Below are 22,668 nucleotides of genomic sequence, written 5' to 3'. Positions count from 1 at the left end.
GAAGGCTTGCTGGAGGAGGCGGGCCTTGCCTGTGGTGTGGAGGATGGTAGGGGAAAGAAAGGAAGTGAGAGGTCCTCTGTGTGCAGAGCCCATGGTGGGCTGAAGCCAGCATACAGGAAAAGGTCCCATACCTTGTGCAGGTACAAAAATGCATGGTTGGCCAGGCGCGCTGGTTCACGCCTGTGATCCTAGCACTTTGGGAGGCTGAGGTGGGCAGATCACCTGAGGTTGGGAGTTCAAGACCAGCCTGACCAACATGGAGAAACCCCATCTCTGCTAAAAATACAAAATTAGCTGGGCGTGGTGGCGCATGCCTGTAATCCCAGCTACTCAGGAGGCTGAGGCAGGAGAATCGCTTGAACCCAGGAGGTGGAAGTTGCGGTGAGCTGAAATCGCGCCATTGCACTCCAGCCTGGGCAACAAGAGTGAAACTCCGTCTCAAAAAAAAAAAAGTGCATGATACTCAGGAAGGAACATGGCCTGAGCACGGAGGTGAAGGGTGGACTCAGGGCCCTGGGAAGACCATCTGCAGTGACAGTGGGGAGGAGGCTAGCGAGGCTCTGGACAGTTGCAGTGGGGAGCCACAGGAACCACCAAGTGAGGGAGGGACCGGACAAAAGCCAGTCATGGTAGAGGCTAGGTGGAAAGCAGGGAGCCTCACACCCTACTGGCCAGAAGATCCTCTTAGCGAGCCTCTAACAGGAAGGGTAGCTTCTCTTCACCCTTTGCCAGCACCAGGGGTCTAGACCACCGGTTCCCTTTTGCCATGTTCCCCTCCTCCCTCCTTTCCTGCGTCATCCCATCTCTGCCTACCCCCTCATGTATCTATCTTTTGGTTTTTTTTTTTTTTTCTTTCTGAGACAGGGACTCACTCTTGTCACCAAGGCTGGGTTGCAGTGGCAGAATCACAGCTTACTGCAGCCTCAATTTCCTGGACTCAAGCCATCTTCCCACCTCAGCCTCCCGAGTAGCTGGGACCACAGGTGCATACCACCACACCTGGCTAATTTTTATCTTTTTATTTTTTGTAGAGACAGGGTCTCACTTTGTTGCCCAGACTGGTCTTGAAAACCTGGTCTCAAGCGATCCTCCTAAATTGGCCTCCCAAAGTGCTGGGATTACAGGCATGAGCCACCGTGCCCAGCCTCGTGTGTCTTATTTTTTTTGAGACAGAGAGATCCTTGGCCCTGGATCTTTCCAAGAGGAGCCATGACCCACTATTGCAGCAGATCTTCATGGGCACGTCTGCAGGGTCGTGGACCCCAGCCCATTTCTGTATGCTTTGGCTGAGTTCCAGAAAGGGCTCTTGGGCCTTGAGGACACAGTGGCCTCTGATACAGGGCAGGATACTCTCCATGATGTGCCTTGCTTGCTTTTCTTTTGCTTTCTCCCCTCAAGCTTTGGGGCATAATGTCTCTGCTAGGGAGGTGGACAGAGGTGGCTCCGCCCTGCCTCCTCCAGCCTTGCTGCAACTCTCCCAGCCCAAGCATGGGCCAGCAGCAGCCATGGAGGTGAGGTGAGGCCTTAGAACCCCACTGCCCTCAGGGCCTGACTGACATTTCATTCTCCTCCTCAGGCCAACCTCTACCCCACCGTAGGCCTGCAGACACCTGGGGAGATTGTGGACGCCAACTTTGGGCAGCAGCCCTTCCTGTTTGACATTGAGGACTACATGCGGGAGTGGCGTGCCAAGGTCCAGGGCACGGTCCACTGCTTCCCCATCAGTGCCCGGCTTGGCGAGTGGCAGGCAGTGCTGCAGAAGTGAGTGCCCTGCTCCCGCCCTTACCCACTCCCACCCCACCCCAGCCCACTTCACTCTAGGCCCCTGTAGGGCTACAAGCTGTTCTCACAAATTTCAGCGGGTGGATCCTTTCTGGGAAGCATTCCCAGGGCCATTCAGCCTGCAGCTCTCCTGCTTCTCTGTCGTCGGATGGACAGCTCCCACCGAGTTCTCCGGGCTGCTCCTAATTAAACCTTTGCCTCTCAGCCAGATTGGAGGCTCCTGTATATAAGATCACCAGCAGGGCTGTTTTCCTTCCCTAGGTCATTTTGCAGAGGATTTTGCAGAGGGTGCCCTGTGGTCTCTTCCTCTGTGGACCCTTTTTCTACCATAGGGAGTATCCATGGTGCTGTGACTCTGGCCTGAGGCCACCTCACAGGGCCCAGCATCCAACTGAGTCTCATTCGTCTATAGCGGTGGTGGAGGGAAGGGAGTTCTCCCTAGGACCAGCTGAGCTAGCTCCTTGGCTGATTAATTCCCAGACTGTCCTGGAAGCCAGTGTTGCTGAACTCCCAAGGGAGGCCAGCTTTGGGTTTCTCTTCCACTTGCCATCTGCAAGCCTGAGTGAGGCAGTGGCCAGTACCCACTCTGCCAGGAGGTGGGTGTTAGCTTGGCTCTCAAGGATGGGCAGATGGGCATGAGGAAGGGCTGGGCTTCCACTGCCTGTGGTCATTGCCCTGCAAAGGCACCAGGGTGCTAGGATTCCTGGGGTGGGGTTGGGGTACACACTGAGTTCTTTGTGCAGCCTTTGTCCCTTGAGGCAGGCCCCAAGGATGGGCTGAGGCAGGGGCTAGGTGGCCAGACCTTCCCCAGGAAAAACAGCATTGCTGCCTCTTGTTCACAGCCCCCCAGAGCAGATGACAAGGACTTCCTTGGATGGCCAGGACAGTGCCACTCCCAGAGCAGGCTTGGTGGGATTGCCAGTAAGAGGGGTGAAGATGCCAAGTCTGTGTAGGGGAGGAACTGATACTCTCAGTTTTCAGGGCCTAGGCTCAGCACATGGATGTGTTTTTGTTTTGGGGTTTTTAAAAAAATATTGAGATGGGATCGCACTTTGTTGCCCAGGTTGGACTCCTGGGCTCAAGTGATGCTCCCACCTCAGCCTCCTGAGTAGCTGGCATCACAGGCATGTGCTACCATGTCCGGCATAGCACATAGGTGTTTTTGTTTACATGTGTGTATCCATGTGCTTGTATGTGTTCATATGTAGCATTTGCCAAGACCTGCATATAATTTGTGTACTGTGGTTTTACATAACTTCATTTAATGAATATTGATAATGGCTATGTTATCACAGAGACAAATTTGTCACAAGCCTTTTGGCTGGCTTCCTCTAGTGGAAGGTCAGGTAATTTCTTCTCTTTTACTTGCGTAGGTAACCCTCTTGTAGATAAAGATTTTTTCATATTTACCCTTGTGTTTATAATAATAATATGGTGTAATAATAATAATTATACTTACTTTACTTTTTTCTGAGTCAGGAGTTTACTCTATTGCCCAGGCGGAGTGCAGTGACACAGTCATGGCTCACTGCAGCATGGACCTCCTGGGCTCAGGCAATTCTTCTACCTCAGTCTCCTGAGTAGCTGGGACTGTAGGCATGCACCACCACGCCTGGCTAATTTTTTGTATTTTTTGTGGGGACAGGGTTTCGCCATGTTGCCCAGGTTGGTCTCAAACTCCTGGGCTCAAGTGATTTTCCTGCCTCAGCCTCCCAAAGTGTTGAGATTACAGGCATGAGCCACCATGAGCCAATAATTATTATTATTATTATTATTTTTTTTTTTGAGATGGAGTCTCGCTTTGTCGCCCAGGCTGTAGTGCAGTGGCACAATCTCGGCTCACTGCAAGCTCCGCCTCCTGGGTTCAAGCCATTCTCCTGCCTCAGCCTCCTGAGTAGCCGGGACTACAGGTGCCCGCCACTACGCCCGGGCGTAATTTTTTTTTGTATTTTTTTAGTAGAGACGGCATTCCACCGCATTAGCCAGGATGGTCTTGATCTCCTGACCTTGTGATCCGCTCGCCTCAGCCTCCCAAAGTGCTGGGATTACAGGCGTGAGCCACCACGCCCGGCCATATTTTTAAAGTAGAGATGAGATCTTGCAATGTTGGCCAGGCTGGTCTTGAACTCCTGGCCTCAAGTGATCCTCCCGCCTTGTCCTCCCAAAGTTCTGGGATGATAGTCATGAGCCATCATGCCCAGCTGATAATTATTATTTATACTATAATATTATGTAATATATCATTTCATAATAAGAAGTCTTATTTATGGACTTCTTCCTGCCAGGTACTTTATGTGTATTATCTCATTTACCCCTTAAAGCTTGAGGGAACACACACCCAAACTTCTGTGCCTTCCACGTGACAACCCTTCAGACATTTGTGTTTAGAGTTACAATAATGACATCAGACACATGTACACACCAAGGTATTCACTCCTGTACACATCAGATTTGAGGGTTCAGCCTCTGCTCTATATGTGTACACACATGTGCCACTGTTCAGCCAGCTTCTGCTGGGGTTAAATGGCTACAGGGAGTCAGACTTCTCCAGACCATTTCCCAATGACTGTGTTCCCATTGGCCCTGCTGCTGCCTATCTCTGCCTGGCAAAATCAGCCTGATTGCTTGGTTTCTTGGGCCCCTGATTTGTGGTGTATCATGGTGTAACTCTGGGTTGTGAGTTAGCTTCCCATCACTCACTCACTAGAGCTGGAACTGCTGAGGGCAGGTTCACCTGGAGGGCTGAAATGCTTCTCTCAGGTACATGGCACAGCCTGCAGAGGGGCTCCTGTGTCTGTAGAAGGTGTGCATGTGGCATGCATCCTGTCTGGAAATCTGCCAGATTACCTGGCTAGCTGCAGTTTCGGGAAGCTATCAGTGAGACTATTGGCCTCTTAGGCTTGCTGCATTTTCCAAAGAGGCAGCCACCTGTGAGGAGTGTGCCTGTGTGTGTACTTCTGTTATCGTACTCGCTTACTTGTGGGCAGCATGTCTCAGAGAAACTGCAGCCACTCCTCTGAACTGTGGGCACAGATGTGGTGACCAGCCCCTCCAAAGCCTGACTTCATGACCGTGGGGCACCATGGGGGAAGTTTTCATTTTGTTTCAGCCCCTTTATTCTCATTCTGTGGAGGTTACACCTCCAGGACGTGTTTAGGGAGACCTCTGGGGGAGGTAATCTGTCCTGAGTCCATTGGGTAGTCAGTGAGAAGTGCAGTTCTTGAGTGTCACCTGAAGCTCTTCCTTTCTTCTAGCATGGTTTCATCTTACCTTGTGCATCATGGGTATTGTGCCACAGCCACGGCTTTTGCTCGAATGACTGAAACCCCGATTCAGGAAGAACAGGCGTCCATAAAGAACAGACAAAGTAAGGTTTATTCTACTTTCCCCTTTCCCTTCCTCACCTGTCCCTAACTCTGCTCTCTGGCTCATGTCAACCCTGGTTAACCTGTCAGGAGTCCATTCAGCTCTGGTCCTCATGACCAGCTTGCAGCCCGAGGCCATGTTCCTGTCCCACCTTCAAGATGGCACTGCCCAGATGGACAGTTGGCAGGATGGAGACGTCTCAGGGCAGCCTCCCTAATGCACATTCTGAAGGCTGGGTGCAGGCCAGGCTCTGGCATGGCTGGTTCCATTCCTCCATTTCCTCCCTGCTTGTTTCCTTCCCCCTGAATCCTGGATTCCTCTCAACCTCCTGTTCATGGTCTTCCAGGAAGACTGTTTGCCTGCCTTAGTAGTTCTGCTTATTCCTAGCCAGAGAGGGGACTGAAGTGGTCAGATAGGGCAAAGCCAGTGCTCAATGGCTGCTGTGGGGGCACTACCCTCTGCTCCCCACCACTGGTCCTGCCCTTTGCAGACAACCTAAAGTCCTCCCTTGGCCAGAGCTCTCCCAGTGTTGATGCTGGCCTGGATGCTGTGTATCTGGAGGCTCTTTCATGGAAGGAGGGGTGTTGGAAAAGAGGAAAAGGAGCCCAGTGAGGAGCTAGAAGGAGAAAAGGAGAATGAGGGCGAGTGGGTGTGGATATGCGTGTCTGTGAGTGCCTGCCTACCCCTCTCCAAGCCTGCTGTCTCTTCTGTATGTGCACGTGTCTGTCTCCCAGAGAAGCTGTGCTCAGCCAGACAGACGGAAAGGGATCCCAGACTTGGGATCTATGAATGAGAGCCTCAGACTCTGAAGTTGCTCCCAGCGAGATGCACCAGGCCCCACGGCAAGAGCGAAAAGGCAGCAGCAAGACGCTGATGGCCTGAGAGGTGTCAACATCAGAGGTGCCAGCATGAGGAGGATGGCCTCCTCTCCCAGCAGGGGGCATGCTGCAGCCCCTGAAGACCACCAGCCAGAGCCCTGGTCAGAAACCAGTGTGATTCCATTGCCATTCCCCTGTGAGGCCTGGAAAGAGAGGAGTCTGTCTGAAGAGGAGCCCCTCAGGCTGCCAAGCTGCCTGGGTGCCCATCCCCAGATCATGTTGCCCCAGCTGGGGCCCTACCCTGCCCCCAGGTCCCTGGCACCATGTGCCCCGCAGGAGCAGACCTCCACATTTACCCTCCTGCCTTTGGGCTGAGAGTCTCCCTTCCATCTTCCCCATATTCTTGAGGACTCTCTGACACTTGGCAGAAACCAGGATCTGTTGGGCTGGGCAGTCAGGTTCTTTCTCCAGCCTTCTCTCCTGTGAGCATTTCAAGCTGGCGAGGCACTCTGAGCCGGACCCTACCCTGAGGCTGGCAGCATCCCAGGTGTGTGGCTGTGGGAGAGGCCTGTAGCCCTCGCTCACTGCTGTGTTCTTGCACCCTGCAGAGATCCAGAAGCTGGTGCTGGAGGGCCGTGTGGGTGAGGCCATCGAGACCACCCAGCGCTTCTACCCAGGGCTGCTGGAGCACAACCCCAACCTCCTCTTCATGCTCAAGTAAGTCTTGGGCACCCCCAGCTCCCCCAGAGTCCAGCCCCTCTCAGCTGGTGGTGGGAACGTCAGCCTGGACCACAACCAGAGCATTATTGCTCTGCTCCCTCCACAGGTGCCGGCAGTTTGTGGAGATGGTGAATGGGACGGACAGTGAGGTCCGAAGTTTGAGCTCCCGAAGCCCCAAGTCCCAGGACAGCTACCCTGGCTCCCCCAGCCTCAGCCCCCGACATGGCCCCAGTAGTTCCCACATGCACAACACAGGTCAGCCACTCTCCAGAGGGCTCTGGGAAGAACTGGTGTGGAGGAGAGAGGCCACTCCACATACCCTTTCCTGGGCTGGGCTCAGGGCTCACTGCTGGATTTGGGACAAGGGAAATGGGACCACTGTGGTTGTTCTTAGGGCTCCATTTCATGGGAAGCTGCCCCTCCTCTTCTGACTGTCCCCCTGGCTTCTAGGAGCAGACAGTCCCAGCTGTAGCAATGGCGTCGCGTCCACCAAGAGCAAACAGAACCACAGTAAATACCCTGCACCCAGCTCCTCATCCTCGTCCTCCTCCTCCTCCTCCTCTTCCCCATCCTCCGTCAATTACTCCGAGTCCAACTCAACAGACTCCACCAAGTCCCAGCACCACAGCAGTACCAGTAACCAGGAGACCAGGTGCCTGCCTTGCTCTGCTTCCTCCTCTGCCTTCTGCCTTATGCCAGCTGGGCCCATTGCAGTCTGTCCTTTGAGTGCCCTGGCCTTCACCCCCAGCCTCCATCTCAGGTCTGTGCCTGGAGTCCTAATTTTTGGCCCACCGGGCCAGACATCAGCTCTGGCTTCTGGCCCTCCCCACGATTTAGCTGCACTTTCCTTGGCCTTGGCTTTCTCCAGAGGCTCCAGTGATGCCAGGCTGAGGATGTGGTCTCCTCCAAAGAGGCCGGGCCTGTGCGAACCCTCAGGGTCCATCATGAGGGAGCTTTCCCTGGCTCTGGCTTGTAGACAGCCAGGTTGGGCAGGCAGGGGAAGCTAAGCCGCAGGCTAGAGCTCTAGGTGGCTCTCAGCATCCCCAGGTACACCTCAAGGCTGACGTGAGTTTGGCTTCCAACCAAGGCCACAGAGCTGCCCATGGGGGCCATGGGGCCGAGTCATTAGGTTGGGGGATATGTAGAAGAGGTGTGTGAACTCAGAGGAGGGCCAGGGAGGGGAGAATCACAGAGGCAGCACTGGGACAAGGGTGGGAATCAGGTGACAGGCCTCTGAGGATAGCTGGTGTCACAGTAGGGGCCAAGTGCTGAAGACTTGGAAGCCTGAGCTGTCCTTTCATGTTCCTGGGGGTCCTCGGTTCACCCACAGCAACCCATGGCTACAGCTTGAAAGGAGGCCCAACCAGGCTGCTCCAACCACACCCCCTGGGCCAACTCCCACCTCAACCCCTCCCCACAGCGACAGTGAGATGGAGATGGAGGCAGAGCACTACCCCAACGGTGTGTTAGGAAGCATGTCCACACGCATTGTTAATGGTGCCTACAAGCATGAGGACCTGCAGACGGATGAGTCCAGCATGGGTGAGAGCCACGGCCCGGTGTGCTATTCTTTGAGGGCAGTGTGCAGTCTGGGTGCCCTCTTCCCCTGGGAGGGGCTGGGGTAGGCAGGCTTTGGCATCTTGAGAAGCTTCAGCCAGACCTGGTCCACAGCCTCCTTAGCCGATTGTGAATGGGTCCTTGAGGTGGCTCCAAATGTACAAAGGCCCTGGCCTGTGCCAAGACCACCTATGTTTGAGGCCGGAGGGTGTTCGAGAGCGTGGGCACCCTAATGAGCACCCTGCGTCTGTGCAGGCTGGGAAGAGGGACAACTTCCAAGTCCTCCCTAAACCCTAGACTGTGCTCCAGGTGAATGAAGAGAAGAACGCCTTGACTGTAGCTGCCTCACCTGTTCCTCCCAGCCCTGCCTGCCTCTGGCAGAAGCTGCAGCCCACCCGGGGTCCTTCCTGCCCCACCCCAGTCCTGCCCTTCCCTCTTCACCCCTCCTAACATGTTCTCCACTGGGTTCTGGATGCAGATGACGGGCATCCTCGGCGGCAGCTCTGCGGGGGCAACCAGGCTGCCACAGAAAGGATCATTCTGTTTGGCCGCGAGTTGCAGGCATTGAGTGAGCAGTTGGGCCGGGAGTACGGCAAGAATTTGGCCCACACAGAGATGCTGCAGGTACAGGATGAGCCGGGCCTCATGCAGAGCAGGCCCCATTTGGTGTTGGGGGCAGGGTGGCTCTGGGAGAGTCCAGGGGGCAGCAGGAAAGAGTGGGCTCCAGCCAGGTCTGCAGAGGGAAGTGGGGCATCTGGGCCCACTGGACATGTGCCCTCCACACCTAGGCTCTGGGGAGAGTACAGCCCTGCCCGACCCTACACCCCACATTCCAGGCTGGGCATCATGCAGGGCCCTGTCTCCCTCTGGAGCCACGGGTAGCAGGGTGAGCTATGGTGTGTGCCACAGTCCTCTCAAGAATGCCCTGTCCTGTAGGATGCCTTCAGCCTGCTGGCATACTCAGACCCCTGGAGCTGCCCAGTTGGCCAGCAGCTTGACCCCATCCAGAGGGAACCTGTGTGTGCTGCCCTCAACAGCGCCATTTTAGGTGAGTGAATCTATTTATTATTATTACTAGAGACAGAGTCTGCTCTGTAGCCCAAGCTGGAGTGCAGTGGCACAATCTTGGCTCACAGCAATCTCCACCTCTGCCTCCTGGGTTTAAGCAATTTTCGTGCCTCAGCCTCCTGAGTAGCTGGGACTAAGGTGCGTGCCACCACGCCTGGCTAGTTGTTGTATTTTTAGTAGAGACGGGTTTTGCCATGTTGACCAGGTTGGTCTCGAACTCCTGGCCTCAGGTGATCTGCCCGCCTCAGCCTCCCAAAGTGCTGGGATTACAGGTGTGAGCCACCATGCCTGGCCTAGGTGAGTGGATCTAACAAAAACAGAAGCTGGCCCATAGCTACCTGGGTGGTTCCCAACCCCCACCCCAATTGGCCTCAGAAAGAGCTGATGTTTGTCCACACTGGGGCAGCAAGCTCTGTACAGGCCCTCTCTGGTGACTCATAGGACTCCTGGGCTCCCATGGTTGAACCTAAACCTTGACCTCCGTCTGCCCAGCTGAGTTCATGATGGGTCCTAGGCCATGGCAGTAGGCCCAGGCCAGCCCAGCACTCTACATGGGGCTAAGGTCCTCAGGTTCCTGGCATGACTTCAGGGCCATGGCCTGGTGGCTGGGACATACTTACACAGAGGTACTGAACACTCTGTTCCAAGAGAATCTGTCCACTGCCCCCTCCTTCCACCCGCAAGGGAACTTTGACCTGGGCCCAAGCCCTGGGCAGGCCAGTGACCAGGCCTTGTCTTTCCTCCACAGAGTCCCAGAACCTGCCAAAGCAGCCCCCTCTGATGCTCGCCCTGGGCCAGGCATCTGAGTGTCTCCGGCTCATGGCCCGAGCAGGCCTGGGTTCTTGCTCCTTTGCCAGAGTTGATGACTACTTGCACTAGCTGACCGTGCTGGCTGGCTCTGGCTGGCCCTCCACTGGCCCCAGGGCTGGAGCTGCCCTGCCCTCCATAGGCAACTGGTGCAGGGACCGGGAAACCATGGACAGAGTCCACTCCTCCTGCCTGGCCTTTCCCCCTCTCCCTTTGCTTCCTTCCTTCCTTTCTCTGCCCACCACCCCCCTCAGTCTCTCTCTCTCCCCTTCACGTGCAGTGGCCTGTGACACAGTATTGGCTGGTTACTCTCATGTAGAGCCTTCTATTTTGAAAGGGGGGTTTTGTTTTGAGGAGGGGTTGGGGTTTTTAAATTTTTTTCTCCTGACTGAGCCACCAGTATTTATCTCTGGAGAGTTTGTGCTGAGCTGGTTTCTGCTAATTTAGTGATGAAGCCTATCCAAGTTGGTGATAGCTTATTATTTTCATAAGTAAAAAACAAATGAGATTATATATATATATATAAAAATATATATATTAAAAAAAAAAAGACAGTATTTATCGTAGCATTAGTGGTCCAGCGCCTCTTGGGTGAGGCTGTCCAGGCACCATGTTTTCTTTGAGTCCAACTCACTAAAAAAGAAGAATCTCTGTCACCTCAGCCAAGTGATTTATTTTTTGCTCCCCCTTTTTTGAGTCACAGGCCGAGCTGCAGCCTAGAAAACCCAAATAGGTTTGGTGGGCCACTTAGTGGGCATGGTTACATTGGTTTATAGCACCCCAAGAACTGTGGATCCCTAGGCCCCTGAGAGCTGGACAGAGCAGAGAACTACAGGGCCAAGGGTCCAGAGAAGTGATAACTTGGCCCAGGGCCACACAGCAGAGGTAGAGGGTCCTTGGCCAGCACACTATCTACCACTCTACCCCACCTCCCACTGCCTGCCTTGCTCCCCTTTCCTCCCTTTTCAATACCCTATCTTCCCTTGTTGTTAAGATGGCCAAATAATACATTTACTCTAAATTGATTGCCTGGAAACTACCTGCCTTCGTCCTGAGAGCTTCTGTGTGTCAGGCTGCCGGAAAGAAGACTCCATTCCCAGGACAGAGTCCCTTGAGTACAGGGGCTGCTTTCTTCCTGCCTGGATCTTCACCATCTCTGCACAGCTCTGAGAGAATGGATGCTTTCTGTTGAGAAACCAGTACCTTGTGGAGGCAGGTTCTTGGGCTGCTACTCCAGGGAGTGGATGGAATCCTTGGTCCCCTAGGCCAGACTTCACTGCCACTGTGCCAGACAGCTCCCTGCAGCTGGGCCCTAGCCACTCTTAGGAAAGACTGTTGGGAGTATTTGCTGGCCAGAGAATGGGACTCCATCAGCTTTACACATGTCCCACCAGCTGTTTCAGATAGATCCTTACAGCTGGCAGAGTAAAAGTGGTCCCGCTACCATTGGGGAATCAGGAAAGGAAAGACTGAGATGGTTGCCAGGACTTGGGGTGGCCCACCTGTGGAGAGGACTGGCTGCCCTGGAGGAGGAAAGGGAGGAAGTCTACACAGAGGAGCACCAGGACGGCTGGAATTTCCATATGTGCTTCACATTGTGAGGGGAGTGCACAAGCCGCCCATGCAAAGAGTAGGGTCAGCCATGGCAAGGCCGGAAGTTGAACTTTCAGTCCCTGCCTGAATCCGGGCTGTGCAAGCTCCTGCTCCATATTGGTGGACATGGGAATGGTTGGTGTGGCCTGAGATACCCATTGCTCACCAGGCCTCACTGGGCCCACAGCTGGGCAACAAGAAAAATGATTGAATTGGACCAACTGCTGGTGATGGGGCCAGGGCCCTGGGCCCTGTGCTCTCAGAATTCTGCCTTGGGAAATGATCCTATAGCTGCTGCTTTTTCTTGGTCCTTGGGGCTGGCAGACCCATAGACCATGGCCTGTTAGGAGGCGTCCTGTCTGTAAAGGAAATTCATCTCTTGTGACAGCCTGGGGCTACCTAGCTCCCAAACCCAGAAGTTGGAGACATCAGGCTGTTTAAATGATCATAGCCTAGCAGGATTGGATTAAAACCACAGGCTTTTGCAGCTGGAATGGGGTTCAGTGAACATCTCCCCCATTCCTCTCTTGCTACAAATAAGGAAACAGGCCCAGGAGATTAAGTGACTTGGCTAAAGTCACATAGCAAATTAGTAGCAGAGCCGGGACTATCCCTTATCCCTGTGGGTTGGGCAACACTATTTAGTCCTGAAACCGAATGGCAGATAAACCCCATGAGGGGTCAGGCTGATGTGCCCTCCAGCAGTATCTGAGAAGCTGCTACCTTCAGGGGTGTGTCAGGGATGAGGATGGGTGCCTGAGCTTAGGTTGTGGAGTGGCTGAGAGGGCCCAGGAGGGCTCGGGACAGCTGTGTGCTGCATGGGGTTGGGTGTCTGCCTGGCTTGCACTTGGTACCCATGGCCACCTCCCCATTTTCTGTGCCTTATCTCACTGTTTCAGCTGAGTCCAAGTTGTTTACTCTGTTCCTCTCCAGAGGGGCTCTCTGTCCCAGTTGGGCAGCTCACCTTTGGGACATAAGCCTTTGCCCCACAAGCTGTGGAGAGGGCCAAAACCAAGCTGCTTGAGCCCACTCTCTTGCTGAGAGTCCAGGCCTGCCTGCCTGCCAGCCAGAGGTGCCCCTTATGCACATCCAGTCCTACCAGTCTGCTTCCAGGAGCCTAGAGTGGGAAAGGCACCTGGGGGAGCCCTGGTGAAGGGCTGGACCTGACCCATGGAGGCAGGAGGAAGACCTGGCTTTCTTGGTTTGTCCGGCCCTGGGGAGCAGCCTTCCCTACTCACTTTCCCCTTGCGGCACCAAATGGTCACTCCTTCCAGAGCAAAAACTGGCACTCATAGCAAGCCAGAACCCCCATCCCCATCCTCATGGGTCTGTGGCTGGGTGCAGGCCATCAAAATGGACACCACGAGACAGAAGTGGGGACTGCCTGGCCACCTAGCGCCTTCCCACTCCTTAAGCAAGCACAAAGAAGATGAGGCAGAGAATTGTCAGAGCTGAAAGTTCCTTTGGTTGCTCACAACTCAGGTATGCACCCATGTGGCAGCCAGGCAGCGAAGCCCTACTAGACTGCCAGTCTCATGCACCCAGACCTGTGGCCAGATTGTGGCCTCTGGCTGCCTCAGGCATTTTCCTCTTTGCATTGGGTTTTCCTGCATTAGTAACTACAGCTGAAACAGACATCCTCCACATTGTGCACACTGGTTTTGCCTTTGTCCTCAAGAGTTGATACTTGGCATTAGCATGAAACTTGTGGGTGTGGGAGGATGGAGAGAGAACTCTAACACAGAACATCTTATTAAAATTGTACTTGAGAGATAAAAAAAAAAACTCCTGTTGTATTTTGACAGAATTATTTTTATTAAAATACACATCCATGAGCAGTCGTGTGTCTGGTCTCTGTTTTGAGTCTTATTGAGGTTGGCACCCCTTCTGTGACACATCCTGTCCTAAAGGATTTGGGCCCTTCCCAGCCTCTCAAGTGCCCAGGCCCTCCTCAGGTGCCTTCTTCAAGGACCTTTGAAACTGTGTATTTGTAAGACCCCAAAGAGGACAGGTACTTAAACCTCAGTTCTCTCTTGAAACGGCTTTCTTCTTAGACAAGGAAAAAGTAGCAAATTCAACTAAAGAGCCTGGGCACAGTGGCTCACGCCTATAATCTCAGCACGTTGGGAGGCTGAGGCAGGTGGATCCCTTGAGCTCAGGAGTTCGAGAACAGCCTGGGCAACATGGCAAAACCCCGTCTCTACAAAAAATACAAAAATTAGCTGGGCATGGGGGCGCATTCCTGTGGTCCCAGCTATTCAGGAGGCTGAGGTGGGAGGATCACTCGAGCCCAGGAGGTCAAGGCTGCAGTGAGTTGAGATCATACCACTGCACTCCAGTCTGGGTGACAGAGTGAGACCCTGTCTCAAAAAAAAAAAAAAAAAAAATTCAACTAAATAAAGGTGGGCCACAGTAACTTTTCCCCACAAAAATAAGGTATTAAGAATACATTTCAGAGCCAGGTGCAGTGGCTCACCCTGTAATCCCAGCACTTTGGGAGGCCAAGGCGGGCAGATCACCTGAGGTCAGGAGTCTGAGACCAGCCTACCCAACATGGTGAAACCCCGTCTCTACTAAAAGTACAAAAATTAGCCAGGCGTGGTGGCGGGCGCCTGTAATCCCAGCTACTAGGGAGGCTGAGGCAGGAGAATCGCTTGAACCTGGGAGGCAGAGATTTCAGTGAGCCAAGATCGCACCATTGTACTCCAACCTGGGTGACGAGTGAAACTCCATCTCAAAAACAACAACAACAACAACAAAAACATTCCAGGGCCAGGTGCATTGGCTCACGCCTGTAATCCCAGCACTTTGGGAGGCCAAGGCAAGAGGATCGCTTGACCCCAGGAATTCGAGGCCAATCTGGGCAACATAGACCCTGTCTCTACAAAAAATAGAAAAAATTAGCTGGACATGTTGGTGTCTGCCTGTGGTCCCAGCTTCTCAGGAGGCTGAGGCTGGAGGATTGCTTGAGCCTGGCTGGTTGAGGTTGCAGTGAGCCATGATTGTGCCACTGCACTCCAGCCTGGATGACAGAGCAAGGCCCTGCCTAAAAAAATAAAAAAATAAAATAAAATTCCAAATATGCTCGCCTCAAATACTGCACAGTCAGAAAGTTTTCTGGGGGTACCTCTTTTGAGAGTTTGTTTTTGGGGTTTTTTTGTTTTTTTTGTTTTTGTTTTTTTTTGTTTTTTGAGACAAAGTCTTGCTCTCTCTCCCAGGCTGGAGTGCAGTAGCATGATTATGGCTCACTGCTACCTCAACCTCCCAGGCTCAAGTGATCCTCCCACCTCAGCCTCCCAAGTTGCTAAAACTACAGGTAGGTGTCACCATGCCTGGCTAAGTTTTGTATATTTTATAGAGAAGTTTCACCATGTTGGCCAGGCTGGTCTCGAACTCCTGGTCTCAAGCAATCCTCCTGCCTTGGCCTCCCAAAGTACTACGATTACAGGCGTAAGCCACGGCACCCAGCCTGACGGGTATTGAAATTAGCTTCCTGTCTCTTGCCTGAGGAGCAAGAGCTTGTTTCGAAATCCTCGCACCGTTTACTGTGTTAACATGGAAAGTTAACCTCTTTCTCCGAGACTGTTTCCCCATCCTTAAAACATGGTAAATCCTTCTGCCCCATGGAGGTAGAGGATTATGGCAGATATACAGCAGTGTTTGGCACACAGGGATACACACAGTACACATGAGCATCCTTCCTCCATGAGGATGCCCAGTGGTGTGACTGGCCCACTCCTGCCTCCCCTGTCCCCAAGGCACCAGGGTTTTATGCAGAGGAGGGATATGGTAGATCATGCTGGTGTCCACCTGGAGGTGGTACTGGAGACAAATTGGAGCAAAAGAACCCAGGTAGGAGGCTGCAGAGAGGGCAGGTTTGAGAAAGATTTAGGAGAGAATTGGAGGTACAAGATGAATAACTGAATGTGAGGGAAACAGGAGAAGCAAGAGACAAGGCAAATGCAGACTTTGGTTGGGGGTGATGGGATGGATAATAGTACCACAAAATAACACAGAACAGAAGGGGGCAGGTAGTGGCTAAAAGTCACTGGAATTGGGAGGTTTGCCAGTAAATTAGGAGGAGGTTTGCCAGTAAATTAGGGGAGGTTTGCCAGTAAAAAAGTCACTGGAATTGGGAGGTGGTCCAGTAAATTAGGAAAACTGTCTTGTGGATGTTCACAGTGATCGCCACCAGCTAATTAAAAGCTCATAATCCTGTGTTAAAATGTGTTGCTTAACCCTGCACTTTCCAAACTTAAGTTACTACAGACTGTGTCACTCAGCAGAATCTTACAGGACTATTACTCTATAGAATGCTCTTAGGGAAGAGGTAGCATAAAGGGGAAAATATGGGTTTTAGATTAAGCATAAAGTCCTGGTTCTATATACGTAAAGCCAGAGTAGGCTCATTTTACCCTAGACTAGTGGTTCTCAACTGGGAATGATTTTGCTCCCAGGGAGACACTTGGCAATGTCTGGAGATATTTTTGGTAGTCACAACTGGGCTTGGGGTGCTACTGGCATCTACTGGGTAGAGCCAGGGATGCTGCCAAACATCCTACAATGCAGACAGCTCCCCCTACCCCTGCCCAACAAAGAATTATCAGGTCCAAAATGTCAATAGTGCCACTGTTGAGAAATCCTACTCAAGAAGAGTGGAACTCCGAACAATGACTAAGAAACAGATCAAACAGGCACATTTTGACTCTTCCTTCTGCCTGGCTCTAGAGGATCCAGGAGAGAAAGGATAAAATCCCATCAGAAGAGGGGGGGTTTAGGGGTTACAACTTCTCATCACTTTGGAAGCCTTCCATGCTCCTCACAGAGGTGGTAGGAGTCCTGTCTCCGCTCAAAGCAGGGATAGCTCTGCTGCTAGTTAGCATATCTCAGTAGGAACTGCCTCACGCTTAGGTCAGCTGACATATTCTGTCACCACAGGCTGCTCTGGAATGATGGCTGGGAAATCATCCTAATGCCAGCTGAGTGGGGATCTTGATACTCAGCAGGAGGGTCAGACAAGCAGGGACGGGGGCTCCCCATGCAGATAGAAACCCCAATCACATTTCCTACACAGGCAGTTTTATTCTAAGGTCTACCGGCTTCCTTACTCTAGCGGATAGTTTGCTATTTACTTTGGTGGGGCATAGGCTTCAGTAAAGAGGCCAAGGGGACTGAGGTCACAGTCTTGAAGAGCACTGATATTTAAGGAACAATCAAAAAACATCCAGAGGAAGAGGAGCCCAGACAGGCACCTGAGAAAACGGAAAAACGAGTCACTGGGGGTCAGGGAGCCAGGAAGTCCGACGAGTTCGAGAGAACTGGCCTTCTGCAGATATGTCCTTGTCTAACACGAAACCGTCTTTCATTCCAGGACAACCGAGGCTAACCACAGCTCCCAAAACCTGGTCCCTGACGCCGGTCAGCGGACCGGAGAGAAGCCAAGCTTAGGAAACTGCCGCCTCCGCCGCCGGAAATGAATAACCTGAGCCTCCTAGCCAGGCTGCTTAAGCTCCGCCCCCAACGAGCGACCATGCGCAGCTCCCGGCTACGGCCCCTCCCAGAGCAGGCCCATCCCCGTTATGGACCATGCGCAGTCCTCCCGCCGTCCCGCCCCTCCCTTTCCAGAGCCCCCCGTTCCTTAGAAACCAGGCGGCGCGTTCCCGGTGGCGGCGCCCTGGACTCCCGGGCCCGCGCATCCCCGCCAGCCTTCCTTAAGGCGGATGGGTGGCCGCCGAGACCCCGCCGGACCCATGGTTTCCAGTGCAGCGCGGAGTGGGCGATGCCAGCGTGCCAGGTGAGAGGCGGCCACCGGTGGCGGGTGAGGGCGAAAGAGGGCATGGCGCGGCCGGGAGCGGGCGCCGACAGGGCCTTCTCCGCGGCCCGGCGCCGGAGGTTGGAGGCGTGGACCCGCAGAGCCGGGGTTGGAGGGGGCTTGTTCCAACTGCCTGCAGGCGCGTGGAGTGGAGGGTCGCCTTGGGATTCGCCCTTTCCACCGCAGAAATAGGACCCGCAGGCTTGGTGGTAGAATTATAGGATTTGGGATCCTGGAAGAACCTGAGACATAACCCATCCTTTTACCAGATGCAAAAACCTAGTCTCCCCCGCCCTGTGCCGAGCGGACCTCCTGACTGTGTGAGGATGGACGCTTTGTGGATGAGGATGTGTGAGGTGTAGAAGCTTCAGACAAAGGGCTCGTGGGGTAGCTGGTTCGTCCCCTTTCAGAATGAGATGGGACTTTTGGGGATAAATCTTTAAGAAACGGGTGTTCAGTTGACAGGTGGAAGAAGGGACACCCCAGAAGGTGCGAGTGGCTCTGGCAGCTCCCATGTGCCCTATGGCCACGTCTCAATGGCCCTGGCCTACCTTTGTATTTGTAGCTCTGGAAGGAAGCAGATGGACTTGAGACAAAAGGTGAAGTGAGGTCTTCCCATCAAGGCCCTATCACACTTAAAAGGTGAGGGAGGAAGAGTGGACAGGGACATGAGGGCTTGGGAATGGTTGTGTGAAGAGTTTACCCTCCAGACTGCAGCACGATCTAAAGAACAAGGCAGGATAGAAGAGTTGAAAGCTGTATTGGATAGGCATCAGGGAAGCTCATTTAACTGTCTTAAAATTTATGTTCATTGTTCCCAGAATGTTATCCTGAGGGCAAGAAAGTGGATGTCCTTTTAAATGTCCAGAAAGAACTAGGGCAGGGCACCACCTTTGTGATCTATGGGGCCCAAAAGCCTCTAAAGGAATAGCCCTTAGTGTGTGGCCCTTAAGTTGAAGGGAACAGCATTTAATTTAGAAAAGGAAGGCACTTAAATTTATTGTGATATGGAGCAATATAGAGAAGATGGTTGTTTTTGAGTCGGGGAAGCTAGATTCATTCTTGATAAGGAAACTTATTTCCTTCTGGAAAGCTACACTAGAGAACAAAAGAGTTTTAAGGCCATCCATTTTACAGAAAACGTGAAAAAATTAACTGCTTTGGGATAGGGAGTTTAGAGAACCTGCCTGGACCAAGAGAGGAAATTTTCAACAGACGCTTCTGTTGGTCGAATCCTTATTTCACAGATAAAGATTCTGTTGTGAGAGGTTTTCTCTTACCACCTGGTTTTCCCACTTTGCCATGGAATAATCATTGGTCTGGGTCTAATTCTCTATCTATCTATCTATCTATCTATCTATCTATCTATCGAGACGGAGTCTCACTCTGTCACCCAGACTGGAGTGCAGTGGTGTGATCTCGGCTCACTGCAATCTCCGCCTCCCAGGTTCAAGCGATTCTCTGGCCTCAACCTCCTGAGTAGCTGGGACTACAGGCATGTACCACCACGCCCAGCTAATTTTTGTATGTTTAGTAGAGAAGGGGTTTCACCATGTTGGCCAGGCTGGTCTCGAACTCCTGACCTCAGATGATCTGCCTGCCTTGGCCTCCCAAAGTGCTGGGATTACAGATGTGAGCCACCACACCCAGCCCTCATTATTATTTTTACTTGCTAGGGCAATTGCTATCTGATTTCTATAGTAATACTAGAACACATTGGTAGTAGAACTAGCAATTTTTTAAAAAGCCTCCTCTGACCCAAAACTTAAAATTAGAACTATGTGATTTTTAAAAGATGGTCCCTGATTCTAATCATCGAAGTCAGTTTGTCACTAGCTTGATAAAAACTAATTTTCTATTTACATTTGACTTTGCAGCAGGTTTTTCCCCTTGCCCTTATAAGAAGATACATTGGAAGTATAATAATGTTAACAGGTGAAATCAGTTTAAAGAAGAAAGCTTTGGGCCGGGCGCAGTAGCTCATGCCTGTAGTCCTAGCATTTTGAGAGACCAAGGTGGGTGGATCACCTGAGGTCAGGAGTTTGAGACCAGCCTCACCAACATAATGAAACCCCGTCTCTACTAAAAATACAAAATTATCGGGGCATGTTGGTGCACGCCTGTAATCCCAGCTACTTGGGAGGCTGAGGCAGGAGAATCGCTTGAACCTGGGAGGCAAAATTTGCAGTGAGTCGAGATCACGCCATTGCACTCCAGCCTGGACGACAAGAGCTAAACTCTGTTTCAAAAAAAAAAAAAGAAGAAGAAAACTTTGTCTTGGCTTCATAATTCAGCATCATACCATAACTATGGGTATTGTGACTGTGCTTTTTACCGACTTTTCTTGCACCTGTGGGGTTATTTTGTATAAATACCTCAGGAGTTATAATGGGGCATTATCAAAAGCAAATGTAACCTCTGGGGAAAATCAGTACTGTTAACCAAATTCTGTCAGAAAGGCTTCATGAAAATCATTGTGTTCTGTGCAGAAACCTTCATTACTTTCAGGTTGACCCAGAGGAAGGTAAGACAAGTAGGCCAAAATCAAGTCAAGGTAAAATGGAAGGGAGCAGTTGCCACCTGTGGAACTGGATGGAGTGTGGGAGGGTGTTTTGAACGTAGGCACAAATACTTTGAATGAGCTTTTGGAGAGGGTACTGCTTAAATACGGCTGTGGTGTGCCCTGTGGATTTGTGTGCGTTTTCTGAACTCCAATCAGAAAAACACTTGTTTTCAGAGAAAGGTAGACTTACAGAGGACTCTCAAAAGCCCTGGTTGCTATGACAGTGAAACCTTTGACAAATAATTACTTAACTTCTATGCCATTTTCTGGAGCAGCTGAGGGCAGTTATCATATCTGGCCTGTAATAAAGTAATCAACAGTGTTTGACAGGCCAACCATGAGGAAACCCTACCAGATAAACCAGCAATGCTAACAGAAGCTACTTTCACTGAACTGATTTTCTAGTTTTCCCATAAGAGGAGAAATGGAATGGAGATGCAATGTCATCTGATGTTAGAAGTTGAAATGCAGAGGTCGGTGTTCAGAAAACACAGGATCAGAGAGACCACTAACTTAGAAATAGGAAAAGTGCCTTTCTGATGCCTGAAAAGTCACTCATGCATATTTATTTGTAAATGTTTATTCATTTTTGAGACAGGGTCTTGCTCTGTCACCAAGCCTGGAGTACAGTGGCGTGATCACAGCTCACTGCAGCCTCTGACTCCTGGGCTCAAGTGATCCTCCCGCCTCAGCCTCCTGAGTAGCTGGGACCACAGGTGCATGCCACCACAGACAGCTAATAAAACAAGTTTGTTGTTTTTTGTTTGTTTGTTTGTTTGTTTTTTGTAGAGATGGGGGTCTCTATAACAGGGGGTCCAATTCTAGAACAAATCCACAATTGGAGTTAGAGTACATCTAGGAAAGAATGGAATTGGAGATTTTGCTATTTTTGAGAACTTATATACAGTATAGTAATGGAACATTATCTTTCTTGCATTCAAAAGTAGTAGATTTATATTAGCAAACTTAAAAGCAAACTGAAATTTGGAGTCTAAAAGTCCTTATTGCTTGAAAATTTAAATGGCAGGTGTTTTAAAAAGTGAGAATGAAAGATACTTGAAAAGCTTGGGTTCATGAAAGTTAGAATGATAAGAGATACTGAGAAAAACATGAAAGCAGGAAGAATTCCCTACACTCTAACACCTCCTTATAAATTAGACATTGGGTTGGGAATGAGCTCACTAAAGTACCTTGTCTTCAAAGACAAAAAAAAAAGTTTCTCTCATGGTGATGTGAATAAACACTTAGAAAATATGGATTAGAGCCAGGCGCGGTGGCTCATGCCTGTAATCCCAGCACTTTGGGAGGCTGAGGCAGGTGGATCGCCTGAGGTCAGGAGTTGGAGACCAGCCTGGCCAACATAGTGAAACCCCGTCTGTACTAAAAATACAAAAAATTAGCTGGGTGTGATCGTGGGTCCCTGTAATCCCAGCTACTAGGGAGGCTGAGGCAGGAGAATTGCTTGAACTCGGGAGGTAGAGGTTGCAGTAAGCCAAGATCGTGCCATTGCACTCTAGCCTGGGCAACAAGAGCGAAAGTACATCTCAAAAAAAAAAAAAAAAAAAAAGAAAATATGGATTAAACATTAAGAAGGAAGAGTCGAATATTTCCACGTTACTTAGTACCCTTGAACCCTGTCCTTAAGCACTTGTTTGCTAGCTCCTGCTCTTAGAAAGGAATTGCAAGTAGTGTTTTTGTCCAAGGTGTCATTTCTCAAGGTAGCCAGTGATAAAATGTATATACTCTTTGGGACCCTGGATAGTCCTGAAATTCGTGGGAACATAGCTCACTCTCTCTGCCACCTTTCTAAGTCATTCCCAAGAGCTTCTGTAAAGATTTCTATCAGTCCTCTATAATCAAGGATTTGGAATAAAGACTGTGAAAAATGGGAACTGAGTACTTAGTGTGGTCTTCCTTTCTGGCCTGGGATAACTGTGCTACTCTCAAATTGTCAGCTCTCGATTTCTCATGAGAATAGATAACCCCAAAATAGAACCCAAAACACTTCTACTTGGCTTTGAGATTTTACTGTATCACTTTATAACCTCAAAATCTTTATTATTTACTTTCATAATTGTATTTTACTTAGGATGATAACCTTAGGCAAATCGTGTAATTTCTGGATCGTAATTTTTTTTTTTTTTTTTTGAGACAGTGTTTCTATCTCCCAGGCTGGAGTGTAGTGGCACAATCCCGGCTCACTGCGATGTCCACTTCTGGGTTCAAGCGATTCTTGTGCCTCAGGCTTCCGAGTAGCTGGGATTACAGGTGTGCGCCTTCATGCCTGGCTAATTTTTGTATTTTTAGTAGAGATGGGGTTTCGTCATGTTGGCCAGGCTGGTCTTGAACTCCTGGCCTCAGTGATCGGCTCACCTCAGCCTCCCAAAGTGCTGGGATTACAGTTGGGAGTGACCCTGCCTGGCCTCTGGACCATAATTTCTTAACCTGTATAACAGGAAGCAAAATGAAAATGTCATAAATGTGTAACAGAGAATGAAAAGCTAGTTCATATGGTCAGTGGCTGTGATATTGTGAAATACATATTTGGTTTTCTGTCTCTGTTTCCTGGCATGCAATTTCAA

The 22,668-nt window shown here is 51.1% G+C and overlaps 2 protein-coding genes across 6 annotated transcripts in view; both read left to right on the top strand.

The window, feature by feature from the left end:
• The window catches only part of RANBP10 (RAN binding protein 10), an 88,133-nt gene extending 70,906 nt beyond the window's left edge, over window positions 1–17,227 (top strand). For 3 of the 5 annotated variants that reach the window (XM_019012096.4, XM_055366189.2, XM_019012095.4), the window contains 9 exons: window positions 1,577–1,761; window positions 5,037–5,149; window positions 6,575–6,683; window positions 6,793–6,941; window positions 7,137–7,338; window positions 8,017–8,228; window positions 8,722–8,867; window positions 9,180–9,291; window positions 10,060–13,549. In XM_019012096.4, coding sequence (XP_018867641.1) covers window positions 1,577–1,761; window positions 5,037–5,149; window positions 6,575–6,683; window positions 6,793–6,941; window positions 7,137–7,338; window positions 8,017–8,228; window positions 8,722–8,867; window positions 9,180–9,291; window positions 10,060–10,190 — 1,359 coding nt within the window. In that variant the 3' untranslated portion in view covers window positions 10,191–13,549. Of the gene's footprint in view, window positions 1–1,576; window positions 1,762–5,036; window positions 5,150–6,574; window positions 6,684–6,792; window positions 6,942–7,136; window positions 7,339–8,016; window positions 8,229–8,721; window positions 8,868–9,179; window positions 9,292–10,059; window positions 13,550–17,082 lie in introns of those variants that run through there. The other 2 variants (XM_063700304.1, XM_004057834.5) reach the window with 2 other exon arrangements.
• A 107-nt stretch (window positions 17,228–17,334) lies between these two features.
• GFOD2 (Gfo/Idh/MocA-like oxidoreductase domain containing 2) overlaps window positions 17,335–22,668 on the top strand; it is a 53,001-nt gene continuing 47,667 nt past the window's right edge. The window contains exon 1 of the mRNA XM_004057823.5: window positions 17,335–17,505. The gene's annotated coding sequence lies outside the window, so the exon portion shown is untranslated. The remainder of the gene's footprint in view (window positions 17,506–22,668) is intronic.

Source organism: Gorilla gorilla, chromosome 18 (assembly GCF_029281585.2).
Source record: "Gorilla gorilla gorilla isolate KB3781 chromosome 18, NHGRI_mGorGor1-v2.1_pri, whole genome shotgun sequence".
NCBI lineage: Eukaryota > Metazoa > Chordata > Mammalia > Primates > Hominidae > Gorilla > Gorilla gorilla.
The sequence above is the reverse complement of the archived record's forward strand: the minus strand, read 5'-3'. Positions and strand labels throughout refer to the sequence as shown.